Below are 24,739 nucleotides of genomic sequence, written 5' to 3' on the forward strand. Positions count from 1 at the left end.
TGGAGGGAGGGAGGGAGGGAGAGAGAGATGAGGGAGGGAGGGAGGGAGAGAGAGATGGAGGGAGGGAGGGAGGGAGAGAGAGATGGAGGGAGGGAGAGAGAGATGGAGGGAGGGAGGGAGAGAGAGATGGAGGGAGGGAGGGAGAGAGAGATGGAGGGAGGGAGAGAGAGAGAGATGGAGGGAGGGAGAGAGAGATGGAGGGAGGGAGAAAGAGATGGAGGGAGGGGAGAAAGAGATGGAGGGAAGGAGAAAGAGATGGAGGGAGGGAGGGAGAAAGAGATGGAGGGAGGGAGAGAGAAAGAGATGGAGGGAGGGAGAGAGAGATGGAGGGAGGGAGGGAGGGAGGGAGGGAGGGAGGGAGGGAGGGAGGGAGGGAGGGAGAGAGGGGGAGAGAGGGAGAGAGAGATGGAGGGAGGGAGAGAGAGATGGAGGGAGGGAGAAAGGGATGGAGGGAGAGAGAGAGAGAGGGATGGAGGGAGGGAGAGAGAGATGGAGGGAGGGAGAGAGAGATGGAGGGAGGGAGAAAGAGATGGAGGGAGAGAGAGAGGGATGGAGGGAGGGAGAGAGAGAGGGAGGGAGAGAGAGAATGACAAATGTTTTGCTTGTAATCTTGGATTTCCTGGATGTGTTGTTTTTCACCTTAGTTTGCTGAATTGAAATAATTTACTATATTTTCAAGTATTCATTGATGGCAAGTTTGTTTTAGGACTGATGACCTGCTGAGCATTCTACTCAATGTATCCTCATTGGGCGCTGGTGAAGATTTGGTCTAGAGTGCCTTCCTGTGGCTTGAAAACAAGATGACATTTCTAAGAGCAAATAAACTAAGCAAAAAAAAAATGTCCCTTTTTCAGGACCCTGTCTTTCAAAGATAATTCGTAACAATCCAAATAACTTCACAGATCTTCATTGTAAAGGGTTTAAACACTGTTTCCCATGCTTGTTCAATGAACCATAAGCAATTAATGAACATGCACCTGTGGAACAGCCGTTAAGACACTAACAGCTTACAGACGGTAGGCAAGTAAGGTCAAAGTTATAAAAACTAGGACACTAAAGAGCCTTTCTGTTGACTCTGAAAAATGCCCAGGGTCCCTGCTCATCTGCGTGTACGTGCCTTAGGCATGCGGTCAAGGAGGCATGAGGACTGCAGATGTGGCCAGAGCAATAAATTGCAATGTCCGTACTGTGAGACGCCTAAGACTGTGCTACAGGGAGACAGGATGGACAGCTGATCGTCCTCGCAGTGGCAGACCACGTGTAACAACACCTGCACAGGATCGTTGCCTATTGGCACAAACCCACCGTTGCTGGAGCAGACAGGACTGGCAAAAAGTGCTCTTCACTGATGAGTCGCGGTTTTGTCTCGCCAGGGGTGATGGTCGGATTCACGTTTATCGTTGAAGGAATGAGCGTTACACCGAGGCCTGTATTCTGGAGTGGGATCGATTTGGAGGTGGAGGGTCTGTCATGGTCTGGGGCGGTGTGTCACAGCATCATCGGACTGAGCTTGTTGTCATTGCAGGCAATCACAACACTGTGCGTTACAGGGAAGACATCCTCCTCCCTCATGTGGTACCCTTCCTGCAGGTTCATCCTGACATGACCCTCCAGCATGACAGTGCCACAAACCATACTGCTCGTTCTGTGCGTGATTTCCTGCAAGACAGGAATGTCAGTGTTCTGCCATGGCCAGCGAAGAGCCTGGATCTCAATCCCATTGAGCACATCTGGGACCTGTTGGATCGGAGGGTGAGGGCTAGAGCCATTCCTCCCAGAAATGTCTGGGAACTTGCAGGTGCCTTGGTCGAAGAGTGAGGTAACATCTCACAGCAAGAACTGGCAAATCTGGTGCAGTCCATGAAGAGGAGATGCACTGCAGTACTTAATGCAGCTGGTGGCCACACCAGATACGGACTTACTTTTGATTTTGACCCCCCCTTTGTTCAGGGACACATTATTCAATTTCTGTTAGTTACATGTCTGTGGAACTTGTTCAGTTTGTGTCTCAATTGTTGAATGTTATGTTCATACAAATATTTACACATGTTAGGTTTGCTGAAAATAAATGCAGTTGGCAGCGAGAGGACATTTCTCTTTTTAATTAGTAGAAAACCCTTTTGTCGTCATTTTGATGTTGCCAGATTGACTTTAGTAGAACACTAGCTAGCTAGCTAAGATTGAGAGGAGACCTCCAGATTTTAGCGAGCTAATGTTAGCATTGCTAGCTATTTTTGACGAACTTTGCTTGCTAATGACGTCGCCAACTGTCTAAAGTAAATTTGACAACATGATCATGACGGCAAAGTTTCTTCCTACTAGAATCGTGTCATATTCCGAAGCCCATATTGTGTAAATTAAACGAAGGAGTCATTAGCCCCCGTTCTACTTTAGGACATGGCTACAGCGTCTGTAGAACGTTGATAACAATGGTGACGACGCGACCGAGTTGGTTAAAGAGTGGCCTGTAAACGACGACACAATTATATGGATGTAAAAGTCTGTGTTGACTTACAGGGAAGGCAGACAGTAGTAGGGGCTGTTCAGTCTCGTAGGATTCAGCGGTAGCCAGTAGGATCTTCCCATCAGGGTAACCCACAGCAAAGGGCTTGTCCACACTGTGCCACGCCACACACTGAGGAGCTGGGAGGGGAGCGAGAGGAGCAAGATATCACACATCAACCAGTCCATGACCACTGAGAACACTACTTATTGTCATAAACAAAGCCACTTCTGACTTAACGGCAACTTGGCTTGGACTCATGTTGTGGCTGCTGGCAGCTATATTTGACCACTTGTTTCCTCTACATAATAATAATAATTAAAAAATCAGTCAGTCAGTATAAATGTAACTCACATTCCTTCCTGTGGCAGCGGGTGAGCTCGGTGCTCTCAATGGAGAAGTCTTCAGTGACCTGCAACCAGCAGAGTGATCCGTCCAGACGCCCCACCAACAGGCTCTCTGGCTGGGCATCCTTCCCGGCGATGCCCCCCTGGGTGGGGAAGGGGCTGGAGGTCTGCACCCAGGAGAGGGCTGTCACCCAGGACGGCTGGGCCTCCACATGGCCCTGGGCTCCTGAATGAACCACAACAGAGAGATTATAAATGAATGATAATTTGATTTTTTATTAATTTTTTATTTTTAGATCAGAATCTCAGATAAGATACATATTTAATACTTTCAACATATGAAATGAAGAGCAACGGAAACCCTTTTTTTTGTGCCAAGCTTTCGGTCACGGTTGACCTTCATCAGAGCATCCGAACACAGCTGAACTACACACATTGTTAAAAGGTTTGAGGACCAGTTACTACTGTACATACCATTGACAGTCCAGATGTTGATGATCTTGTTTTGGAAGGCAGCGAGGAGGGTACCTCCAGAGCTCCAGTAGACAGGAGACACCAGGTGAGCTCCACCTGCTGCCTCAGAGCCCCGTCTGTCATCACTGGGGCAATAGGACAGGATTGGCATTAGCTCTACTCCCAACAGCACCACATCTTTCATGTCCCTGTTCCAATACTTTAGAAAAGCATCCTTCTTTTCAACCTTGGTTGCATTGGCGGAACCTTGCATTTATGTGAGCTGTGCTTACCTCAAGGCAACAAAGACTGAAACATTTCGGAAGTATTGGCCCATACTGTATGTCATGATGATACCTGATGCTACAGGAATGTGTGCACTGCAGGTCAGCAGTGTTCTGGTTGACGTCCCACAATCTGACTGTCCCGTCCTGAGCTCCAGTGGCCAACAGACCCTGCTCATTGTTCCAAGTACAGCTAGTCACCTACAACAACAACAACCGGGTCAACATCAGTATCCAACAAACAGGAACTGATCATAGGAACCTCATTAGTAAGCATCACTTTCACTCTGGCTTTTTCAATTGGTCTTTCCTCTCTCCTCAAACCGCATTGGAAGAGATAGTCCAAGGTCCCTTCCCTCAGACCGTCTCCGTCAATGCGCTTTGAGAAGGATGTGAGGAGAGAGGATACGAATATTCAAGCATAAATATCTTAGTCCCGTACCCTGCCGTGATGTCCCTCTAGCTTCTTCAGAGGACACTTCCTCAGGTCTCCAGCCATGTCGCTGTAGGTCTGAGGCCGGATGGGGTTGTCCCTCTCCCTCTCTGAGGCTGCCAGGGCCTGGACCAGCTGCTGGGCTGCCCACTGACGATGTTTACTGGTCAGCCTGGCAGACAGGGCACAGGCAGCCAGGGCGTTGGCCAGCTCCAGAGGGCCCACTCTCGCCCCCACCTGGGGAGGAGGTACTGCAGCAGACGGGCTACCAGCCTCTGGACCTGGACCAATCGGGGAAACACAACAGCCGTCATGAGGTAGCACCAACCAATCAAACCTCTCTACAGGGTTGTGTCCAGTAGGGGGGAAATACTACAGAGTGCAATGTGGATGTACTACCTGAAAAATATGTACCATACCAAACATAACTTATTCTGTGACTTTGGCATAAAAGTACCTTCCTCTCACCTTTAGACTCGTGCTGCTCGGTAACGGTTCTGTCTGGAGAATAGCGGTAGCGGATGCCCTTCTCTGTGAGCAGGGAGACCAGACTCTGTGTGACCAGGAAGGTGGGAGGTGTGAGGGGTGTGACATCTTGTTGTGGCGCCCTCTTCAGGGTGGAGGTCAGACGAACTCTCTGTGCAGGATCACTGATGGCACCAAGGTTCATGCCTGTGGCAGCCGCCATCAGATCCTAGAACCGGGCCAAAGGGTGACAGTGTAAGTAGAGAAAGATTACAGTTACAAGAACATTCTACAGACGGTGATGGAAAAATGTAGACACCAAGGTTGGGGTCAATTCAAGAAGAAAACCGAAATTCCATATCCTGCCGACTACGCCAAACGTAAGACATTTGTAAGACATACAATTGGAGTTGGAGTTTTTTTTTTTAAACGGAATTACCCCAACCTTGGTAAACAGTCTAAGACATATGGAGCCAGCCACGAGTACAGACTCACACACCTGAGTGCAGATGTCTACCAGCTCCCTGTATGCTGTGGGGCTGTGTGAGACCAGGCTGCCTATAGCTGAGCTAAGGAAGGAGAGGAAGGCAGAGCTGCTGCTCTCTGTAGCCCCACCACAGCCTCTGCTACCCCCTGCTACCCCTTGCTGGTCAACACTGGTATGGACCCGGCCTGCCGCCGCAAGGCACATCAGACGCACCAGGATACGGATGTCTGCCAGGCCCAAGCCCTCCAGACCACTAGAAGCACTGCACACTGACACACTGTGCAAGAGAGGGAGAGAAGTAGAAATAAAGAAAAAGAAGAGAGGGAGGGAGGGAGAGGAGGAGAGATATATGTGTGATATGAAGGGAACACAATTGTATTCCCATTTTCTACACAATTGGGGACCAAAGGAGTGTAACAGATTACAATCTAGCCCTGAAGTATTCTACAGTAACATATCACAGCCTTGTAGTGTTCTACAGTAACATATCACAGCCCTGTAGTGTTCTACAGTAACATATCACAGCCCTGTAGTGTTCTACAGTAACATATCACAGCCCTGTAGTGTTCTACAGTAACAGATCACAGCCCTGTAGTGTTCTACAGTAACATATCACAGCCCTGTAGTGTTCTACAGTTAACATATCACAGCCCTGTAGTGTTCTACAAGTAACATATCACAGCCCTGTAGTGTTCTACAGTAACATATCACAGCCCTGTAGTGTTCTACAGTAACATATCACAGCCCTGTAGTGTTCTACAGTAACAGATCACAGCCCTGTAGTGTTCTACAGTAACAGATCACAGCCCTGTAGTGTTCTACAGTAACATATCACAGCCCTGTAGTGTTCTACAGTAACATATCACAGCCCTGTAGTGTTCTACAAGTAACTGATCACAGCCCTGTAGTGTTCTACAGTAACATATCACAGCCCTGTAGTGTTCTACAGTAACATATCACAGCCCTGTAGTGTTCTACAAGTAACTGATCACAGCCCTGTAGTGTTCTACAAGTAACTGATCACAGCCATGTAGTGTTCTACAGTAACAGATCACAGCCCTGTAGTGTTCTACAGTAACATATCACAGCCCTGTAGTGTTCTACAGTAACAGATCACAGCCCTGTAGTGTTCTACAGTAACAGATCACAGCCCTGTAGTGTTCTACAGTAACATATCACAGCCCTGTAGTGTTCTACAGTAACATATCACAGCCCTGTAGTGTTCTACAGTTAACATATCACAGCCCTGTAGTGTTCTACAGTAACAGATCACAGCCCTGTAGTGTTCTACAGTAACATATCACAGCCCTGTAGTGTTCTACAGTAACAGATCACAGCCCTGTAGTGTTCTACAGTAACAGATCACAGCCCTGTAGTGTTCTACAGTAACAGATCACAGCCCTGTAGTGTTCTACAGTAACAGATCACAGCCCTGTAGTGTTCTACAGTAACAGATCACAGCCCTGTAGTGTTCTACAGTAACATATCACAGCCCTGTAGTGTTCTACAGTAACATATCACAGCCCTGTAGTGTTCTACAGTAACATATCACAGCCCTGTAGTGTTCTACAAGTAACAGATCACAGCCCTGTAGTGTTCTACAGTAACAGATCACAGCCCTGTAGTGTTCTACAGTAACATATCACAGCCCTGTAGTGTTCTACAGTAACATATCACAGCCCTGTAATGTTCTACAGTAACAGATAACGGCCCTGTAGTGTTCTACAGTTAACAGATAACGGCCCTGTAGTGTTCTACAGTTAACAGATAACGGCCCTGTAGTGTTCTACAGTTAACAGATCACAGCCCTGTAGTGTTCTACAGTTAACAGATCACAGCCCTGTAGTGTTCTACAGTTAACAGATCACAGCCCTGTAGTGTTCTACAGTTAACAGATAACGGCCCTGTAGTGTTCTACAGTTAACAGATAACGGCCCTGTAGTGTTCTACAGTTAACAGATCACAGCCCTGTAATGTTCTACAGTAACAGATCACAGCCCTGTAGTGTTCTACAGTTAACAGATCACAGCCCTGTAGTGTTCTACAGTTAACAGATAACGGCCCTGTAGTGTTCTACAGTAACAGATAACGGCCCTGTAGTGTTCTACAGTAACAGATCACAGCCCTGTAGTGTTCTACAGTAACATATCACAGACCTGTAGTGTTCTACAGTAACAGATCACAGCCCTGTAGTGTTCTACAGTAACAGATCACAGCCCTGTAGTGTTCTACAGTTAACAGATAACGGCCCTGTAACCGTAACATCACAATCAACCGTAACATATAAACCACTTTATCACTAGAACAACGGCACAGGAATTGTTTGATGTTTGATTGTCAGAAAAACAATAACAGAAGCTTCCAGCTCACTGTTTTCAGACCAATTTAAAAGGTTTCATAAGACTAACAAAATAACGTTTTGGAGGTGAAATAACAAGCTACTTCTCAGTAGCAAATGTGTATTGAAATACCTCATCAGAGGAGGATCCTGGAATGTAGCCACTGTACAGTAGAATGGAATATGTTGTTGATGGACTCTCTGAACATTAGACTACCCCACATTGTGAGATACCGATCCCATTAAACAAACCAACCTAGAGGATGTTTGGGAGAGTGCTCTCATCACCATGCTGTATGCCAGTAGTATCTGGGCTGTAGAGGTGACTCTCCTTAGAGCCTGCAGTCTGTCCTGAGGGTCTCTCAGCGATGCAGCCTGCTCCCCCAGAGTCAGAGGGCCGGAGGAACCTATCCCCTTAGTGTCAGTGCTGACCACACCTGTATACCAGAGATACACAATACATTACAACATCTGTGTGAGCATTTGAAAATATTTCAAATATTATGTTTGAGTTAGTTTGAAACTTTCCCACGAATTCTCAGATTTTTTTTAGAAATCCCAGTTGAAGAATTGTAGGTTGGAGGACTTCCTTGCAACTTATTCCCTGTTGATTACAGAAATTCTCCAACCGTGGAGTTTTGGTATAATTCGGGGATCCTGCAACCCTAGTTTGCTGCATAATGCTGTATGTGAAGTACAGTACCTTTCTGGATCATTGACCCGTCAGGGTTACTGGTGCTGTTGACCAGCGCTCCCAGCGGGTCGTTTTCTATGAAGGGGATGGGGTCTGGCACCAGCTTCTTCTCACTAAGACCCAGAGGCCTCAGCAACACCCCAAAGTCCTCCAGCCCAGTCAGCCGGTCTGGGTCAGAGTCGTCTAGAGGGCCCAGCTCCCAGTCTTCTGGTTGGAAGAAGCAGATACCGTCATGAGTCATCTTTTTATTTGTTTTTAATGTATTTATATTTTCATTTAATCTTTATTTAAGACCCTTGAGGTTAGAAACCTCTTTTGTGAGGGGGACCTGGATATGATTCACCAGATGATTCGCTGTCTTCGAGCACATGGTGAATTTATTATAAGAAAACATTGGTTCACTGGGAGTCACTTAAACATATGATTCACAGAGCAGAAGAAACCGTAACAAATAGAGGGTCAAAATCTTTACCATCGGAGGTGCTGTCCAGTCGTCCAATTAAATCAGAAGCAAGTCCTTTCATTCTGAGGAGAGACAAACAGCCTAGGAGTAACTGACAGACTCAACTGTTGTAGTACTTTTAACAAGCATATACAGTGTTACTATGCAGCTCGAAGGACTATGAAAAAGAGCATATGCGTGTGTGACTCCTGCACAAATAAAGCTTAAGCATAAAGTGCATATGTGTGTGACTCCTGCACAAATAAGGCTTAAGCATAAAGTGCATATGTGTGTGACTCCTGCACAAATAAGGCATGCTTAAGCATAAAGTGCATATGTGTGTGACTCCTGCACAAATAAGGCTTAAGCATAAAGTGCATATGTGTGTGACTCCTGCACAAATAAGGCTTAAGCATAAAGTGCATATGTGTGTGACTCCTGCACAAATAAGGCTTAAGCATAAAGTGCATATGTGTGTGACTCCTGCACAAATAAGGCATGCTTAAGCATAAAGTGCATATGCGTGTGTGACTCCTGCACAAATAAGGCTTAAGCATAAAGTGCATATGTGTGTGACTCCTGCACAAATAAGGCTTAAGCATAAAGTGCATATGTGTGTGACTCCTGCACAAATAAGGCTTAAGCATAAAGTGCATATGTGTGTGACTCCTGCAAATAACAAATAAGGCTGCACAAATGCTTAAGCATAAAGTGCATATGTGTGTGACTCCTGCACAAATAAGGCATGCTTAAGCATAAACTGCATATGCGTGTGACTCCTGACTCATAAAGTGCTGACTCCTGCACAAATAAGGCTTAAGCATAAAGTGCATATGTGTGTGACTCCTGCACAAATAAGGCTTAAGCATAAAGTGCATATGCGTGTGTGAATCCTGCACAAATAAGGCATGCTTAAGCATAAAGTGCATATGTGTGTGACTCCTGCACAAATAAGGCATGCTTAAGCATAAAGTGCATATGCGTGTGTGACTCCTGCACAAATAAGGCTTAAGCATAAAGTGCATATGTGTGTGACTCCTGCACAAATAAGGCTTAAGCATAAAGTGCATATGCGTGTGTGACTCCTGCACAAATAAGGCTTAAGCATAAAGTGCATATGCGTGTGTGACTCCTGCACAAATAAGGCTTAAGCATAAAGTGCATATGTGTGTGACTCCTGCACAAATAAGGCTTAAGCATAAAGTGCATATGTGTGTGACTCCTGCACAAATAAGGCATGCTTAAGCATAAAGTGCATATGCGTGTGACTCCTGCACAAATAAGGCTTAAGCATAAAGTGCATATGTGTGTGACTCCTGCACAAATAAGGCTTAAGCATAAAGTGCATATGTGTGTGTGACTCCTGCACAAATAAGGCTTAAGCATAAAGTGCATATGCGTGTGACTCCTGCACAAATAAGGCTTAAGCATAAAGTGCATATGTGTGTGTGACTCCTGCACAAATAAGGCATGCTTAAGCATAAAGTGCATATGTGTGTGACTCCTGCACATATAAGGCTTAAGCATAAAGTGCATATGTGTGTGTGACTCCTGCACAAATAAGGCTTAAGCATAAAGTGCATATGTGTGTGTGACTCCTGCACAAATAAGGCTTAAGCATAAGGCATAAAGTGCATATGTGTGTGTGACTCCTGCACAAATAAGGCTTAAGCATAAAGTGCAGCTCTTACTCACCGGTCATGTTTGGATCCAATCTCCCCTAGGTTAGCTGCCAGGTACTTCTCTCTACAGGTGCTACAGAGCAGGTAGTAAGGGCTACCGGACCCACACTCCCCTCCGAACCACCCGTCCACGTATGCCCCAGTAGAGCGGTACCCTCGCCGCCCAGCGCTCTGGCCACAGCCCGGGTGATGCCTCTTCATGTGGTTGTTGAACTGCAGAGTCAGGGTGTTACACAGCTCACACTGTACCATGTCATGGGGCTGGTGCTCCTCGCCCCCCTGAGAGAAACAACAGCCATATTAACTGGACCGAACCAGGGTTGGGATCAATTCAACTTTTACAGTTACCTGCCTGAAATTGACTGATTTGAAATGGAATTGATTCCAACCCTGGCCTAAACCTTTTTTTCTAGTCCTATCCTACTGTTTGCTCAATTTAATGAAGGCCGTTTGGAGGCCAAAACGTCATGTTTTTAAACTAAAAGTCATTGCGCTTATATATATTTCCCGGGTCTGTGATTGTGAAATGTGATGTAGTACCTCGACCATCCAGAGGGTGTCTCTCTCCGAGCTGATGAACTCTCTAAACTGTAGCTCCTCATAGGGCTCTTCATGGTAGGGGTCATCCATGTACCCCAACTCGGACTCCTCCTCAGCAGCAAACGGGTGCGTCTCCGCCCTCTCTGGCCACTCAGACACCCCTGGGTCCTGCCTGTACAGCGGTGGGATGGGGTTGGGGGACGGAGAGTCTGGTTGAAGAAAGGATGGTGGTGGAAATATAGTAGGTTAGCAAGACGAAAAGAGTCACAATGAACAGTACATGACTGTCTCTGCCTAGTCTTTTCCAACTTCTTTGTTACACTTAAAAAGACAGATAGCCCTCCCAGAGGATAACATATGAAAGACAGATAGCCCTCCCAGAGGATAACATATGAAAGACAGATAGCCCTCCCAGAGGATAACATATGAAAGACAGATAGCCCCCCCAGAGGATAACATATGAAAGACAGATAGCCCTCCCAGAGGATAACATATGAAAGACAGATAGCCCTCCCAGAGGATAACATATGAAAGACAGATAGCCCTCCCAGAGGATAACATATGAAAGACAGATAGCCCTCCCAGAGGATAACATATGAAAGACAGATAGCCCCCCCAGAGGATAACATATGAAAGACAGATAGCCCTCCCAGAGGATAACATATGAAAGACAGATAGCCCCCCAGAGGATAACATATGAAAGACAGATAGCCCTCCCAGAGGATAACATATGAAAGACAGATAGCCCTCCCAGAGGATAACATATGAAAGACAGATAGCCCTCCCAGAGGATAACATATGAAAGACAGATAGCCCCCAGAGGATAACATATGAAAGACAGATAGCCCCCCAGAGGATAACATATGAAAGACAGATAGCCCCTCCCAGAGGATAACATATGAAAGACAGATAGCCCCTCCCAGAGGATAACATATGAAAGACAGATAGCCCCTCCCAGAGGATAACATATGAAAGACAGATAGCCCTCCCAGAGGATAACATATGAAAGACAGATAGCCCCTCCCAGAGGATAACATATGAAAGACAGATAGCCCCCAGAGGATAACATATGAAAGACAGATAGCCCCCACAGGATAACATATGAAAGACAGATAGCCCCCAGAGGATAACATATGAAAGACAGATAGCCCCCCAGAGGATAACATATGAAAGACAGATAGCCCCCAGAGGATAACATATGAAAGACAGATAGCCCTCCCAGAGGATAACATATGAAAGACAGATAGCCCCCAGAGGATAACATATGAAAGACAGATAGCCCCCAGAGGATAACATATGAAAGACAGATAGCCCCCCCAGAGGATAACATATGAAAGACAGATAGCCCTCCCAGAGGATAACATATGAAAGACAGATAGCCCTCCCAGAGGATAACACATGATAGACAGATATCCTCTGGGAGGGGGGGATAACATATGAAAGGCAGATAGCCCCCCCCCCAGAGGAGAACGTGAAAGACAGATCGCGTTTTTCAACCACTCCACAAATTTCTTGTTAACAAATTATAGTTTTTGCAAGTTGGATAGGACATCTACTTTGTGCATGACACAAGTCATTTTCCAACAACTGTAACAGACAGATTATTTCACTTATAATTCACTGTATCACAATTCCAGTGGGTCAGAAGTTTACATACACTAAGTTGACTGTACCTTTTAAACAGCTTGGAAAATTCCAGAAAATGATGTCATGTCTTTAGAAGCTTCTGATAGGCTAATTGACATCATTTGAGTCAATTGGAGGTGTACCTGTGGATGTATTTCAAGGCCTACCTTCAAACTCAGTGCCTCTTTGCTTGACATCATGGGAAAATCAAAGAAATCAGCCAAGACCTCAGAAAAAGAATTGTGGACCTCCACAAGTCTGGTTCATCCTTGGGAGCAATTTCCAAACCCCTGAAGGTGCCACGTTCGTCTGAACAAAAAATAGTACGCAATAGTATGCAAGTATAAACACCATGGGAAAACGCAGACGTCGTTCTGCCCCTGAACTGGCAGTTAACCCACTGTTCCTAGTCCGTCATTGAAAATTTGAATTTGTTCTTAACCGACTTGCCTAGTTAATAAATAAAGGTTAAATACTTAAAAAAAAAAAATACTGCTCAGGAAGGAGACACGTTTTGTCTCCTAGAGATGAACATACTTTGGTGCGAAACGTGCAAAGGAATCCCAGAACAACAGCAAAGGACCTTGTGAAGATGCTGGAAGAAACAGGTACAAATGTATCTATATCCACAGTAAAACGATATTGACATAACCTGAAAGGCCGCTCAGCAAGGAAGAAGCCACTGCTCCAAAACACCCATTAAAAAAAAGCCAGACTACGGTTTGCAACTGCACATGGGGACAAAGATCATACTTTTTGGAGAAATGTCCTCTAGTCTGATGAAACAAAAATAGAACGGTTTGGCCATAATGACCGTCGTTATGATTGGAGGAAAAAGGGGGAGGCTTGCAAGCAGAAGACACCATCCCAACCGTGAAGCACAGGGGTGGCAGCATCATGTTGTGGGGGTGCTTTGCTGCAGGAGGGACTGGTGCACTTCACAAAATAGATGTCATCATATTGAAGCAACATCTCAAGACATCAGTCAGGAAGTTAAAGCTTGGTCACAAATGGGTCTTCCAAATGAACACTGACCCCAAGCATACTTCCAAAGTTGTGGCAAAATGTCTTAAGGACAACAAAGTCAAGGTATTGGAGTGGTCATCACAAAGCCCTGACCTCAATCCTATACAACATTTGTGGGCAGAACTGAAAAAGCACGTGTGAGCAAGGAGGCCTACAAACCTGACTCGGGTACACCAGCTGTCAGGAGGAATGGGCCAAAATTCACCCAATTTATTGTTGGAAGCTTGCTGAAGGCTACCCGAAACATTTGACCCAAGTTAAAGAATTTAAAGGCAATGCTACAAAATACTAATTGAGTGTATGTAAACTTCTGACCCACTGGGAATGTGATGAAAGAAATAAAAGCTGAAATAAATAATTCTCTGTAATATTATTCTGACATTTCACATTCTTAAAATAAAGTGGTGATCCTAACTGACGTAAGACAGGGAATTTTTACAAGGATTAAATGTCAGGAACTGTGAAAAACTAAGTTTAAATGTTGGCTAAGGTGTATGTAAACTTCCGACTTCAACAGTATGTGACTCTTTTCAGGAAACTAGGCGTATGTTGCGCGTCACTACTTCACAGGAGAGACATTTGAACTTTTTTTTATTTTTAAGTATGTGTTTTTTGGCAGTAATGCCTTGTGGAACATGAACTTTCATGTGCCTTAATAACAAACTTGTATGCCATCTGTAAATACAAATAACATTGTTAAATTACGAGCCGAGTTGGTTTAGCTACGGAAAAGCAGGCAACCTTCCCGCTAGCCATGATTGGCTGAGATAATGAGTGGGCTGGACATGCCGCGAGATGAGTTCGGATTGGTCTGCCATGTAGCACGCTTCTGTCTATAACATGAGCTAGTCAGTATGTGTCCGTAATCATTTCTAATGCAGCTTTTTTGAAAGATATCACGTAGTAGAACTGCATAACTGTTGCTCTCCACTTTCTGGAGGACCGAGTTTTGAAATCAGTAGAATTAGAGTATGATAGCTAAGTGGGGCGGCAGAGTAGCCTAGTGGTTAGAGCATTGGACTAGTAACCGGAAGGTTGCAAGTTCAAATCCCAGAGCTGACAAGGTACAAATCTGTCGTTCTACCCCTGAACAAGGCAGTTAACCCACTGTTTCTAGGCCGTCATTAAGAATTTGTTCTTAACTGACTTGCCCTAGTTAAATAAAGGTAAAATAAATAAATAAATTAAAAAGATGGAGAAAATTCTGGCGTTTGATTGCAAATATGCAGACGGCGTCAAAAAGAGAACACAGAAGGCTCCGGATTACATCTTCAAACTAAGGGAAACCATGGCATCCGTGAAAGAGAGGGAGAAGCGTCCATCCATATATACGGGTAAGAGTCTAGCTAGCTACATTTTCAGATATTACACGTTTCTAATTTTGTCAGAAAGTAGTTTTCCTTTCAAGGTAAAGTGTTAGCTAGCATGCTAACGTTAGCTGGCTGGCTAGCTAACATTACATGAATGATCTGTGTAGTAATATTATTTGTACCTCAGAAATCCATTTGCATTGCTAGTTATGGTCAATGTTAGCTAGCTAACATTAGGCTATGGTTGGTTAGCTTCCTGCAGATTCATGCAGGGTACTAACGTTACGAGTGTATGGTTCATTGTTTAGCTAGCTAGCAACATGTAAACAAAAGACTCCACTATGCAACTAACTATTTCAATAGAATGTTTATGATGTCATTGCGACAACTGTCTATAGACGTAGCTAGTAAATTCGCTCTGGCTATCTGCTCCGATTTCAGAGCACTCTCGTCTGAGGGTGCCAGAGCGCAGAATAACTGACGAATACACAAATGCTCAACACCCGTTGAATATGGCCGGTGTCAGTAAACATTGGCAAAATACATTTTTTATTATATTGTTGCCAGCAGCACAGTTGCAGTCACCAATGCTCTGGATAACATAAGCCTTACCAGTTTTGCTGGGACAAGTAAAATGGTCAGTTCTCTAATTTGTGTCTGGAAGTAGCTCACAAGCTAGCCAACGTTAGCCAGTTAGCTTGGGTGCTTGACTGCCGTTAGGTCAGAACGCTCGGATCAAACCTACTTTTCGGGCCAGAGCGTCCAGTGGGTGCTCCGAGAGTGAAAAAGCTCTGAGTTTACTAACAGCCAATCTGACAACGCTCTGAGTTTACTAACGGCCAATCTGACAACGCTCTGAGTTTACTAACGGCCAATCTGACAACGCTCTGAGTTTACTAACAGCCAATCTGATAACGCTCTGAGTTTACTAACAGCCAATCTGATAACGCTCTGAGTTTACTAACGGCCAATCTGATAACGCTCTGAGTTTACTAACGGCCAATCTGATAACGCTCTGAGTGTACTAACGGCCAATCTGATAACGCTCTGAGTTTACTAACGGCCAATCTGATAACGCTCTGAGTTTACTAACGGCCAATCTGATAACGCTCTGAGTTTACAAACGGCCAATCTGATAACGCTCTGAGTTTACTAAGGGCCAATCTGATAACGCTCTGAGTTTACTAACGGCCAATCTGACAACGCTCTGAGTGTACTAACAGCCAATCTGATAACGCTCTGAGTTTACTAACAGCCAATCTGATAACGCTCTGAGTTTACTAACGGCCAATCTGATAACGCTCTGAGTTTACTAACGGCCAATCTGACAACGCTCTGAGTGTACTAACGGCCAATCTGACAACGCTCTGAGTTTACTAAGGGCCAATCTGACAACGCTCTGAGTTTACTAACGGCCAATCTGACAACGCTCTGAGTTTACTAACTCTCAGAGCGCACTTAGGCAATCCAGATTAACTCCAGATTACTTTTCTGAAAACACCCGTAGTATAAACCAGCCTTTAGTCTTGAAATCTTTGGATGTTTAGTACATGGCCTCTCATGTGAATCCTTAAAGAGGATAACATAGGAAAGCATTGTACTGCACTTTGCTTAATGCCCCTCAATCCACACAGAATCCTTTCCTAACACCAGCAAGGCAGAGTTGTCTGCATACAGCAGGAGTTTACATTTCACTGCTGCAGGTATTTCATTTACATGTAACAGGAACAGTAGGGGTCCTAGTATGAGGCCCGAGGGACACCACATGATATCCCCTTAGTCTCAGATAGAATCCCATCAATGTCACAGACAGAGAGCTTCAGGTCAGCTACCCAAATATCTTCCTGTTGGAGGTTGTGCTGACCTGCTCTCCTAAAGGATGTTCTGTGCCCCAAACTGGAGCGTTGGCGTCTGGCCGGAGGCGGCCTGTTCCTGGTCAGGTGGACATCTAAGAAGTTCTCCCTCTCCACCAGGTCCAGGCCCGCCAGCAGACTGCAACACAATAACATAACAGTAACTAATCTTCCAACTCAACCAAGCTAACACAATCTTTGTTTCTGTGAATAATCTGTTGATCTCAATCTCTCGAACTGACTTGTGTCTTTAATTTTTCTTGAAACAATTATATTGAATTTATGACTGATTAATCGACACAGCCCTACTACCCTTAACTCAACTGATTAAAAAAAGAAAACAAAAAAGGTTGCTTCTGTGTCTGACCTTTCGTTGGGTTCGCTGGTTGGGGCCTCGGGGCACTGTACGGTCTCCGGTCCGTCAGGGGAGGGGGTTTCAGTGGTGGAGGCTCCTGCTGGCTGGCTCTCCATCTGCAGCTCCTCAGTCAGGGGGTGCTCCAACATCCAGCTAGCCAGCACCTCGATGGTCCGCGAGTCTACTTCACCTGCCACACCTGGGGTCAAAGGTCAAGGAGAGGTAAGAGATCAAGTCCAAGTGAGGGGACACAGGCCCTTTAAAAATAAAAGGGGGATATTGCATTAAGGCAATGACAATAGAAGTCAAAGTCAATAATTTGAAAGGGACACATTATACAGAGTGTTAGATTGGAAAGTTTGTGATGGAAGTACACTCAATCCAAACTGATATGGGGAAGAAAGACGACAGTACTAGCCAAGGAGTAAAGAAACAAAAGTGTGAGAGAAACGGAGAGTGAGGGTCCTATTCAATCTAATTCAACGACTAGGTTCATAGTATAAGTATAAAATATCATTTGTATTGAAAACATGCACGTGCGGATTCATGTGCTTAACCAAACAGTGGTATTTACAACTAACCTGAACTGTATATGAATCCATATCAATATCTAAAAATGCTTTCTCACTATACAGAAAAATGAGGTAAAGTAGTCCAGAAACCTGGTTAACAGGGCTTAATTGAGAGGAGCCAGACAGATTTGAGTGGGGTACAGTATGCCAAGGAGAGGGAACAGAAAATTACCATTTGTATCACCATGAGCCTATCATTTCACATATTTGCTGGCTGGTTTGAAAAAGTTAAATTCTTGAATCACGATATATAATTTTTCGATTATAATCTAATGAAAAAAATGCCTAACAACATCTATGTCTATTGTAAATCAGGAGTTGGAACCAGTTCAGGGAACAAAATCAAAAACCAGAAAATAACATTTTGGTATAATGGTATAATAACAGAATCAGAACCGGGAATGAAAGTGATCTATCCTGTTCCCGGAACAGAACAGTTTTTTTTTTAAAAGCATGGGAACCGGTTAATAACGTTATTTTATGTTTTCAAGTCCACAAAAAAACGCAACAAAGCGCCTATGCAAAGCTCTCACTCTGTCACTCAGAAACTTCTTCCAGTGTCTGCCTGCCAGCTGAAAATCTTTGCCAGTGTGTGTGCGTGTTACCTGCCCCTCCCTCTCCGAAGCATAGGCTACTGTATCCTACTGACGTAGCAGCGTGATTCATAATTAGAGAGATTTTTTTGTGGAGAAGAACGGAATTAACTTTCTCAATGCTCGTTAAGGATACTATAGCTATCACGTTTCACATTGGATTTATTAACTACAAAAAGGTAAGATGTGTTTTTAATTCTGGTGCCGCTCTGCACACACACACGCTCGTTAGCTAGCTACAGTAGCTGTTGTCCAACATTAAGCCAACTCTCAGGAGTTCAAAGACATTTTTAAGTTCCTCCATAGAAGTCACTCTTCCATAGGTATTATTCTGCGGGCCAAATTCATATAATGCATGTCATAACAAGATGCCCAGCGCACCAAGCCTTCTCCTCCAACCTCTCTCGCTCTCTCCCCACCAGAAAAAAAGTTGCATCTCGTGCCCTACACTTGTCTATCTATCATGCACGTAAACAACTATAGCTGGCCCGCACCATAGCAAGCTGCTCTATCCGCACTGATTAGTGAAGTAATTTAAGGTTTAAAAAAAATATATATATATAAACGAACTTTTTGGGGGGTCCGAAACGGTTCAAAACGTTATTTTCCTTGTCAGAACAGTGGAATGGAATTAATAAAATAATAGTTATTTTCAGAACGAAACGATTGGGAAATAATTTTGGTTCCAACCCCTGATTTGTAAAATACTAGTGTCTATACTACGACCCGTTTCCATAGACCGCATGCACAGAGGAAAGACAGTAGGCCTAAAAGAAAGAAACCCAGACCCCTCTGGAAAAGCAGGAACAAGTCTTACAACACAGAAAGCGGATGGAGCACAGTACACACCACACTTAACACACAGAGCGCAGCGACAGCAATACCTGCTGCCTCCATGGCCTTGTAGATATGTCTCATAGAGAAGCCCATTTCTAGTAAGCGGACTGGGACAAACATTTGAGGCCGTTCTAGAAATTGAGGAGACAAAAAAAAGGTAAAAGAAAAACAAGCCAACAAATCTGTCATCGACAGTAAAATGTCTGACATGTCATCATACAATGAAGGCAACGACAACTTCCTATCGGGCTGAAATGCAAAAGTCTTTCAGTAGTAATATACTGTAAATAAGCTATTTTTGATTTTTATTTTGAATAAATTTGCAAAAATGTATAAAAACCTGGTTTTGCTTTGTCATTATGAGGTATTGTGTGTAGATTGATGAGGGGGAAAAAAATATTTAATCAATTTTAGAATAAGGCTGTAAAGTAACAAAACGTGGAGAAAGGGAAGGAGTCTGAATACTTTCCCGAATGCACTGTAAGTACTATTGCAGTAACAGCACTCAAAGTCCTTACAAACAAACCAAAGTTTACGTATTTTACCACAGGAAGTCCCTAAATTGATTTGCAGAACAGTGTGAACTCATTGAGCAGGCTGCACCTTTCCCAAAAAAATTGTCACCATCCTAAAAAATGATTTGGTTTTTATACAGAAAGAACTGGATGAATTCTCTATGTAAGAGGGCTTCCTGTTGCTCTATTTAGGACTGTTCATTTTCAACACAAATTCATGGTTCCATTCAAGCAATGTGAGTAGATGACAAACTGATTTCATGCATGCAATCAATCAACTCTTCATATACAAATACACAAGCTCTGGTTGTCAAAATCAAGCACCCATAACAGAAATAACCAGCTGGACAATGAACATTAGCCGGACATGTCATTCAACATGCCATGACATGCAACAGCCAGACATAAAGTTCCCCGTGAGCAATACAGTATCTATTCTGGCTTGTTATTGACGGAGAGGAGTTGATCTATAGCCTGCTCTCAGATCTGTCTGCGCTGTATAGCCAACTGCAAACATATCTGGGACCAGGCTAGTTGGTCCGTGTTGCTGTGTGACTGGTTCTCTTATTGAATGAGATGGGCAGCACACCATAAAAGGCTGTTTACACATGCAGAACAATTCTGATCTTTTGCCACTAATTGGTCTTTTAACCAATCAGATCAGATCTTTTGCCAATAATTGGGCAAAAAAAAATCAGAATTGGGCTGCCTGTCTAAACCCAGCCAAATTGCCTTCAATCTTCCATGTATTTGTTTTTCTTACCCGCGCCACGGTTCCTGGCCTGAGAATTAGCGCAGGGCTCCATGAAGCTGGTCTGCTGCTCTGTGAAGCCCTCACAGGAAGACGAGGTGGCCAGGCCGAAGCCTGGGCCAGGACCGTGCAACATGGGGGGGTTATTAACCAGGCCAGCCAGGGTAGGGAACCGTGCTAACACCATCCGCCTAGAGGAAGCCAAGCCAACAACACAGTGGTAGTGGGCTGCATTTAGCACAAAGACAGCTGAGATACAGTGGCACCACTGGTTGTGTGTTAGGACTAGAAGTTCCTGGACAGAGGGAGCCCACAGAATGGAGTACAGTGACAATTAGAGGCTTCCAATTCTCTTCATAGCCTCATCATCAGAGGTAGAAAACGTTTGTTACATTTAACATGTAGGGCCGATTGCTCCATTGAAAATGTCCAGGAAACCGACTCATAGAGTTGAACTGTGCTGTAAGTCTGCTCGTCTTTGGGAAGCCAGCAGTTAGATCAGAACCAGGAGGAGTTGCAGCAGAGCTGAAGCCTTGGGAGGGTTAGACAGAGCACAGTCTCATTTCACACACTCACCACCACTCTGAGTCTTCTGTGTCTCAGACGAGCTGCCGACTGATATGGATCTGGAGCAGGAACATCAACAACCCAGGCTGTCAATGGAAAGTGTGTGTGTGTGTGTGTGTGTGTGTGTGTGTACCCTGAAAAGGACTAAGAACTACTGTGATTCGGACATTAACCTTCATTAATCACTAAACATACCATAACATAGAAATAGAATGACATAGATTCTATTCCTATGTATGGATCTGTACTCACTGCAGGAGGTTGATGGGGAGGAAGGGGTTAAAGTTCTCCAGGCCATCGGCCTGCAGCGCAGAGAGCAGAGAAGCAGCCAGGTCATTGGTGGATGACGAGGCAGAGGCTCCGTTTGATTGACCGAAGATGGCGGTGCCCTCTGACCCCGTGCTGTAGAGAGACACAGAGCTGGAAGTCTTTGACAGCGGCTGGGACGAGGAGTGGTGACCAGGCTCTACAGGGAGAAATTAGAAATAAATTATTTTAAATTATTCTTCAGCGGCAACAACAAGCTAAATTGCACAAACTTCAATTTTGAACAAGTCTCCTTATATGGCTGTGAATGCGCCAGGAATGAGCCTGCGCTTTCTGTCGTTTCCCCCCATTGTCTGCAGCATTGTGACGTGTTTGTAGGCATATCATTGGAAGATTGACCATAAGAGACTACATTTACCTGGTGTCCCGCCCGGTGTCCTGTGTCGAAATTATTGCGTAATCTGTAGGTCCATGCGCGTTCCATTTCTTCAGAAGAGAAAGTCAACTGCCACGATGGATTTTATCGTCGATAGATATGTGAAAAACACCTTGAGGATTGATTCTAAACATCGGTTTGCCTTGTTTCTGTCGATATTATGGAGTTAATTTGGAAAAAAGTTCGCGTTTTAATGACTTTTAAAAAAATTCCTCACCCAAACGTGATGAACAAAACGGAGTGATTAGTCGACACAAATAATATTTTTTGTAAAAACGGAACATTTGCTATCTAACAGAGTCTCCTCATTGAAAACATCTGAAGTTCTTCAAAGGTAAATGATTTTATTTGAATTCTTTTCTGGTTTTTGTGGAAAATGTTGCATGCTGAAATAGAGGCATAATCCTATGCTAGGCTAATACTAATACTGGTACACAAATGCTTGTTTAGCTATGGTTCAAAAGCATATTTTGAAAATCTGAGATGACAGTGTTGTTAACAAAAGGCTAAGCTTGAGAGGAAATAGTTTAATTTCATTTCATTTGCGATTTTCATGAATAGTTAACGTTGTGTTATGCTAATGAGCTTGCGGATAGATTTACACAATCCTGGATACAGGTTTTTTTTCGTAGCTAAACGTGACGCAGAAAACGGAGCGATTTGTCCTAAACAAATAATCTTTCAGGAAAAACTGAACATTTGCTATCTGAGAGTCTCCTCATTGAAAACATCCGAAGTTCTTCAAAGGTAAATGATTTTATTTGAATGCTTTTCTGGTTTTTGTGAAAATGTTGCCTGCTGAATGCTAACGCTAAATGCTACGTTAGCTATCAATACTGTTACACAAATGCTTGTTTTGCAATGGTTGAGAAGCATATTTTGAAAATCTGAGATGACAGTGTTGTTAACAAAAGGCTAAGCTTGAGAGCAAATAGATTAATTTCATTTCATGAATAGTTAACGTTGCGTTATGGTAATGAGCTTGAGGCTGTAGTCACGATACCGGATCCGGGATGGCTCGACGCAAGAAGTTAAGTTGAACCTTTCACACAATAACCCGGAGAGAAATACGAAGCCATATTCGACTGGCCAAAACAGAGGACTATACGTCTATTCTGAACATGACATTTTCTATAACCCAATAATAACAGTACTAGTACCCTTCCGGTCTTTGGTTCCTTTGTCCTCCTGCAGTCTGTTGAGAGTTCCTTTGAAGATTAGGACCTGAGCTCTCTCCAGGTCTGACAGGGACACACTCTGTTTGATAGGGCAGGGTCGCACAGCCCACTTCACCATGCTCCGCACCATAAACTGTAGCACAGACCTAGGAACACCATCATGGAAATACTGGAATTCAACGACAGAGTTATGCTAGATAGTTTTATTTTATTTTAAATAATTGCTTGTTTTTAACTGTATATGTAAATGTAATTTTATTTGGGTATTTGAAAAGCACTATATGAATCATATATATATATATGTATTATATTCTGAATTTGTTTTTGAAAAATAAATTCAAAATCAATATACCTCATTTCAGCAGCGCTGCCGTCTTCTCCGGCTAGGGCAGGGCTCAAACCAGAGTCCCCTGGCTTAGCCTGGTCAGGGCTGCTACTGGTCAGGATGGCAGCAGTAGAGGGGTCTTGATGCTTTGGCACCAGCAGCAGGTCAGTAAACTTCCCACAGCTGAGGATGACAGCCAGGGACTTTAAGGCTCCCAGCAGGAGGTAGGAAACCCTTACAGCCCGGAGCTCCAGGGAGAAGACATCTGGCTGGGGCTTGGTCTGATGGGGGGAGGGGGTCGGTAGGGTTGGGGTTGGAGTTGGGGGGCAGGAGGACGAGGTACTACCCTCCTCTGGATCGTCACAGGACTCTGAGAGCGCTCTAGTTGGGGACGGGTGACTGTTCCTCTCCCTCTCTCCTTCCCTCTCCTCCCTCTCCTCTGTTAGCCCAGTGCCTCTTTCAATGTCATCATCGTCCATCATGACACGGGCGATGTCTTCATCTAGCCTGCGTTCCAGCACGCTCCGGGGGATGCTCCATCCCTCCTCTTCCTGCTCGGAGGAGCAGTTCTTCCTGGTTCTCCCTGCGCCTCCTCCTCGTCCCCGGGCCTCCTCCTGCTCCTCCAGGAGGCCGGTCAGGAAGATCAGGTCTAAGAGGACAGAGGGTTTGAGGCCTCGGAATCTGCTGACGTCACACTGGGGCACGTCACAGGGCTCCAAGGAGGAGAGTGGGGTGTCGCTGGGTGACCAAGAATTCAGGAAGCTTTGGTTAGTGGTGAGAGAACCAGGACATGAAACAGATGGAGAGGAAGGGAGGAAATGAAGGAGGGAGGACAAAAAAAGAAGAAGAGAAACAAAAAGAAGGAAGAAAAGAAAAGGGAAAGGTAAGAAGGGTGAATTAGGTAACTGAGGGAAAGACATGATTAAAACAGAACAGAAATAAACAGAAAAGAAAGACAGACAGGCACAACAGAACAGGATGGAACTGTAGAGAGACAGACACAACAGAACAGGACGGAACTGTAGAGAGACAGAACAAGATGGAACTGTAGAGAGACAGACACAACAGAACAGGACGGAACTGTAGAGAGACAGACACAACAGAACAGGACGGAACTGTAGAGAGACAGACACAACAGAACAGGACGGAACTGTAGAGAGACAGAACAAGATGGAACTGTAGAGAGACAGACACAACAGAACAGGATGGAACTGTAGAGAGACAGACACAACAGAACAGGATGGAACTGTAGAGAGACAGACACAACAGAACAGGATGGAACTGTAGAGAGACAGACACAACAGAACGGAACTGTAGAGAGACAGAACAGGACGGAACTGTAGAGAGACAGAACAGGACGGAACTGTAGAGAGACAGACACAACAGAACAGGACGGAACTGTAGAGAGAAAGACACAACAGAACAGGACGGAACTGTAGAGAGAAAGACACAACAGAACAGGACGGAACTGTAGAGAGACAGAACAGGACGGAACTGTAGAGAGACAGAACAGGACGGAACTGTAGAGAGACAGAACAGGACGGAACTGTAGAGAGACAGAACAGGACGGAACTGTAGAGAGACAGAACAGGACGGAACTGTAGAGAGACAGAACAGGACGGAACTGTAGAGAGACAGAACAGGACGGAACTGTAGAGAGACAGAACAGGACGGAACTGTAGAGAGACAGAACAGGACGGAACTGTAGAGAGACAGAACAGGACGGAACTGTAGAGAGACAGAACAGGATGGAACTGTAGAGAGACAGAACAGGATGGAACTGTAGAGAGACAGACACAACAGAACAGGATGGAACTGTAGAGAGACAGACACAACAGAACAGGATGGAACTGTAGAGAG

The 24,739-nt window shown here is 44.6% G+C and overlaps 1 protein-coding gene across 5 annotated transcripts in view; it reads right to left on the minus strand.

The window, feature by feature from the left end:
- LOC115106027 (probable E3 ubiquitin-protein ligase HERC1) overlaps positions 1-24,739 on the minus strand; it is a 124,409-nt gene that overhangs the window by 31,198 nt on the left and 68,472 nt on the right. For 2 of the 5 annotated variants that reach the window (XM_065007608.1, XM_065007607.1), the window contains exons 40-58: positions 22,907-23,641; positions 22,537-22,700; positions 20,926-21,139; positions 20,119-20,297; positions 18,888-18,971; positions 16,851-17,037; positions 16,495-16,622; positions 10,669-10,877; positions 10,142-10,407; positions 8,477-8,529; positions 8,014-8,211; positions 7,567-7,747; positions 4,985-5,249; positions 4,489-4,714; positions 4,030-4,301; positions 3,661-3,788; positions 3,325-3,449; positions 2,858-3,076; positions 2,516-2,643 (exon numbers count right to left, since the gene is read on the minus strand). In XM_065007608.1, coding sequence (XP_064863680.1) covers positions 2,516-2,643; positions 2,858-3,076; positions 3,325-3,449; positions 3,661-3,788; positions 4,030-4,301; positions 4,489-4,714; positions 4,985-5,249; positions 7,567-7,747; positions 8,014-8,211; positions 8,477-8,529; positions 10,142-10,407; positions 10,669-10,877; positions 16,495-16,622; positions 16,851-17,037; positions 18,888-18,971; positions 20,119-20,297; positions 20,926-21,139; positions 22,537-22,700; positions 22,907-23,641 — 3,961 coding nt within the window. Of the gene's footprint in view, positions 1-2,515; positions 2,644-2,857; positions 3,077-3,324; positions 3,450-3,660; positions 3,789-4,029; positions 4,302-4,488; positions 4,715-4,984; positions 5,250-7,566; positions 7,748-8,013; positions 8,212-8,476; positions 8,530-10,141; positions 10,408-10,668; positions 10,878-16,494; positions 16,623-16,850; positions 17,038-18,887; positions 18,972-20,118; positions 20,298-20,682; positions 20,733-20,925; positions 21,140-22,536; positions 22,701-22,906; positions 23,642-24,739 lie in introns of all 5 variants that reach the window. The other 3 variants (XM_065007610.1, XM_065007609.1, XM_065007612.1) reach the window with 3 other exon arrangements.

Source organism: Oncorhynchus nerka, linkage group LG22, assembly GCF_034236695.1.
Source record: "Oncorhynchus nerka isolate Pitt River linkage group LG22, Oner_Uvic_2.0, whole genome shotgun sequence".
Lineage (NCBI taxonomy): Eukaryota > Metazoa > Chordata > Actinopteri > Salmoniformes > Salmonidae > Oncorhynchus > Oncorhynchus nerka.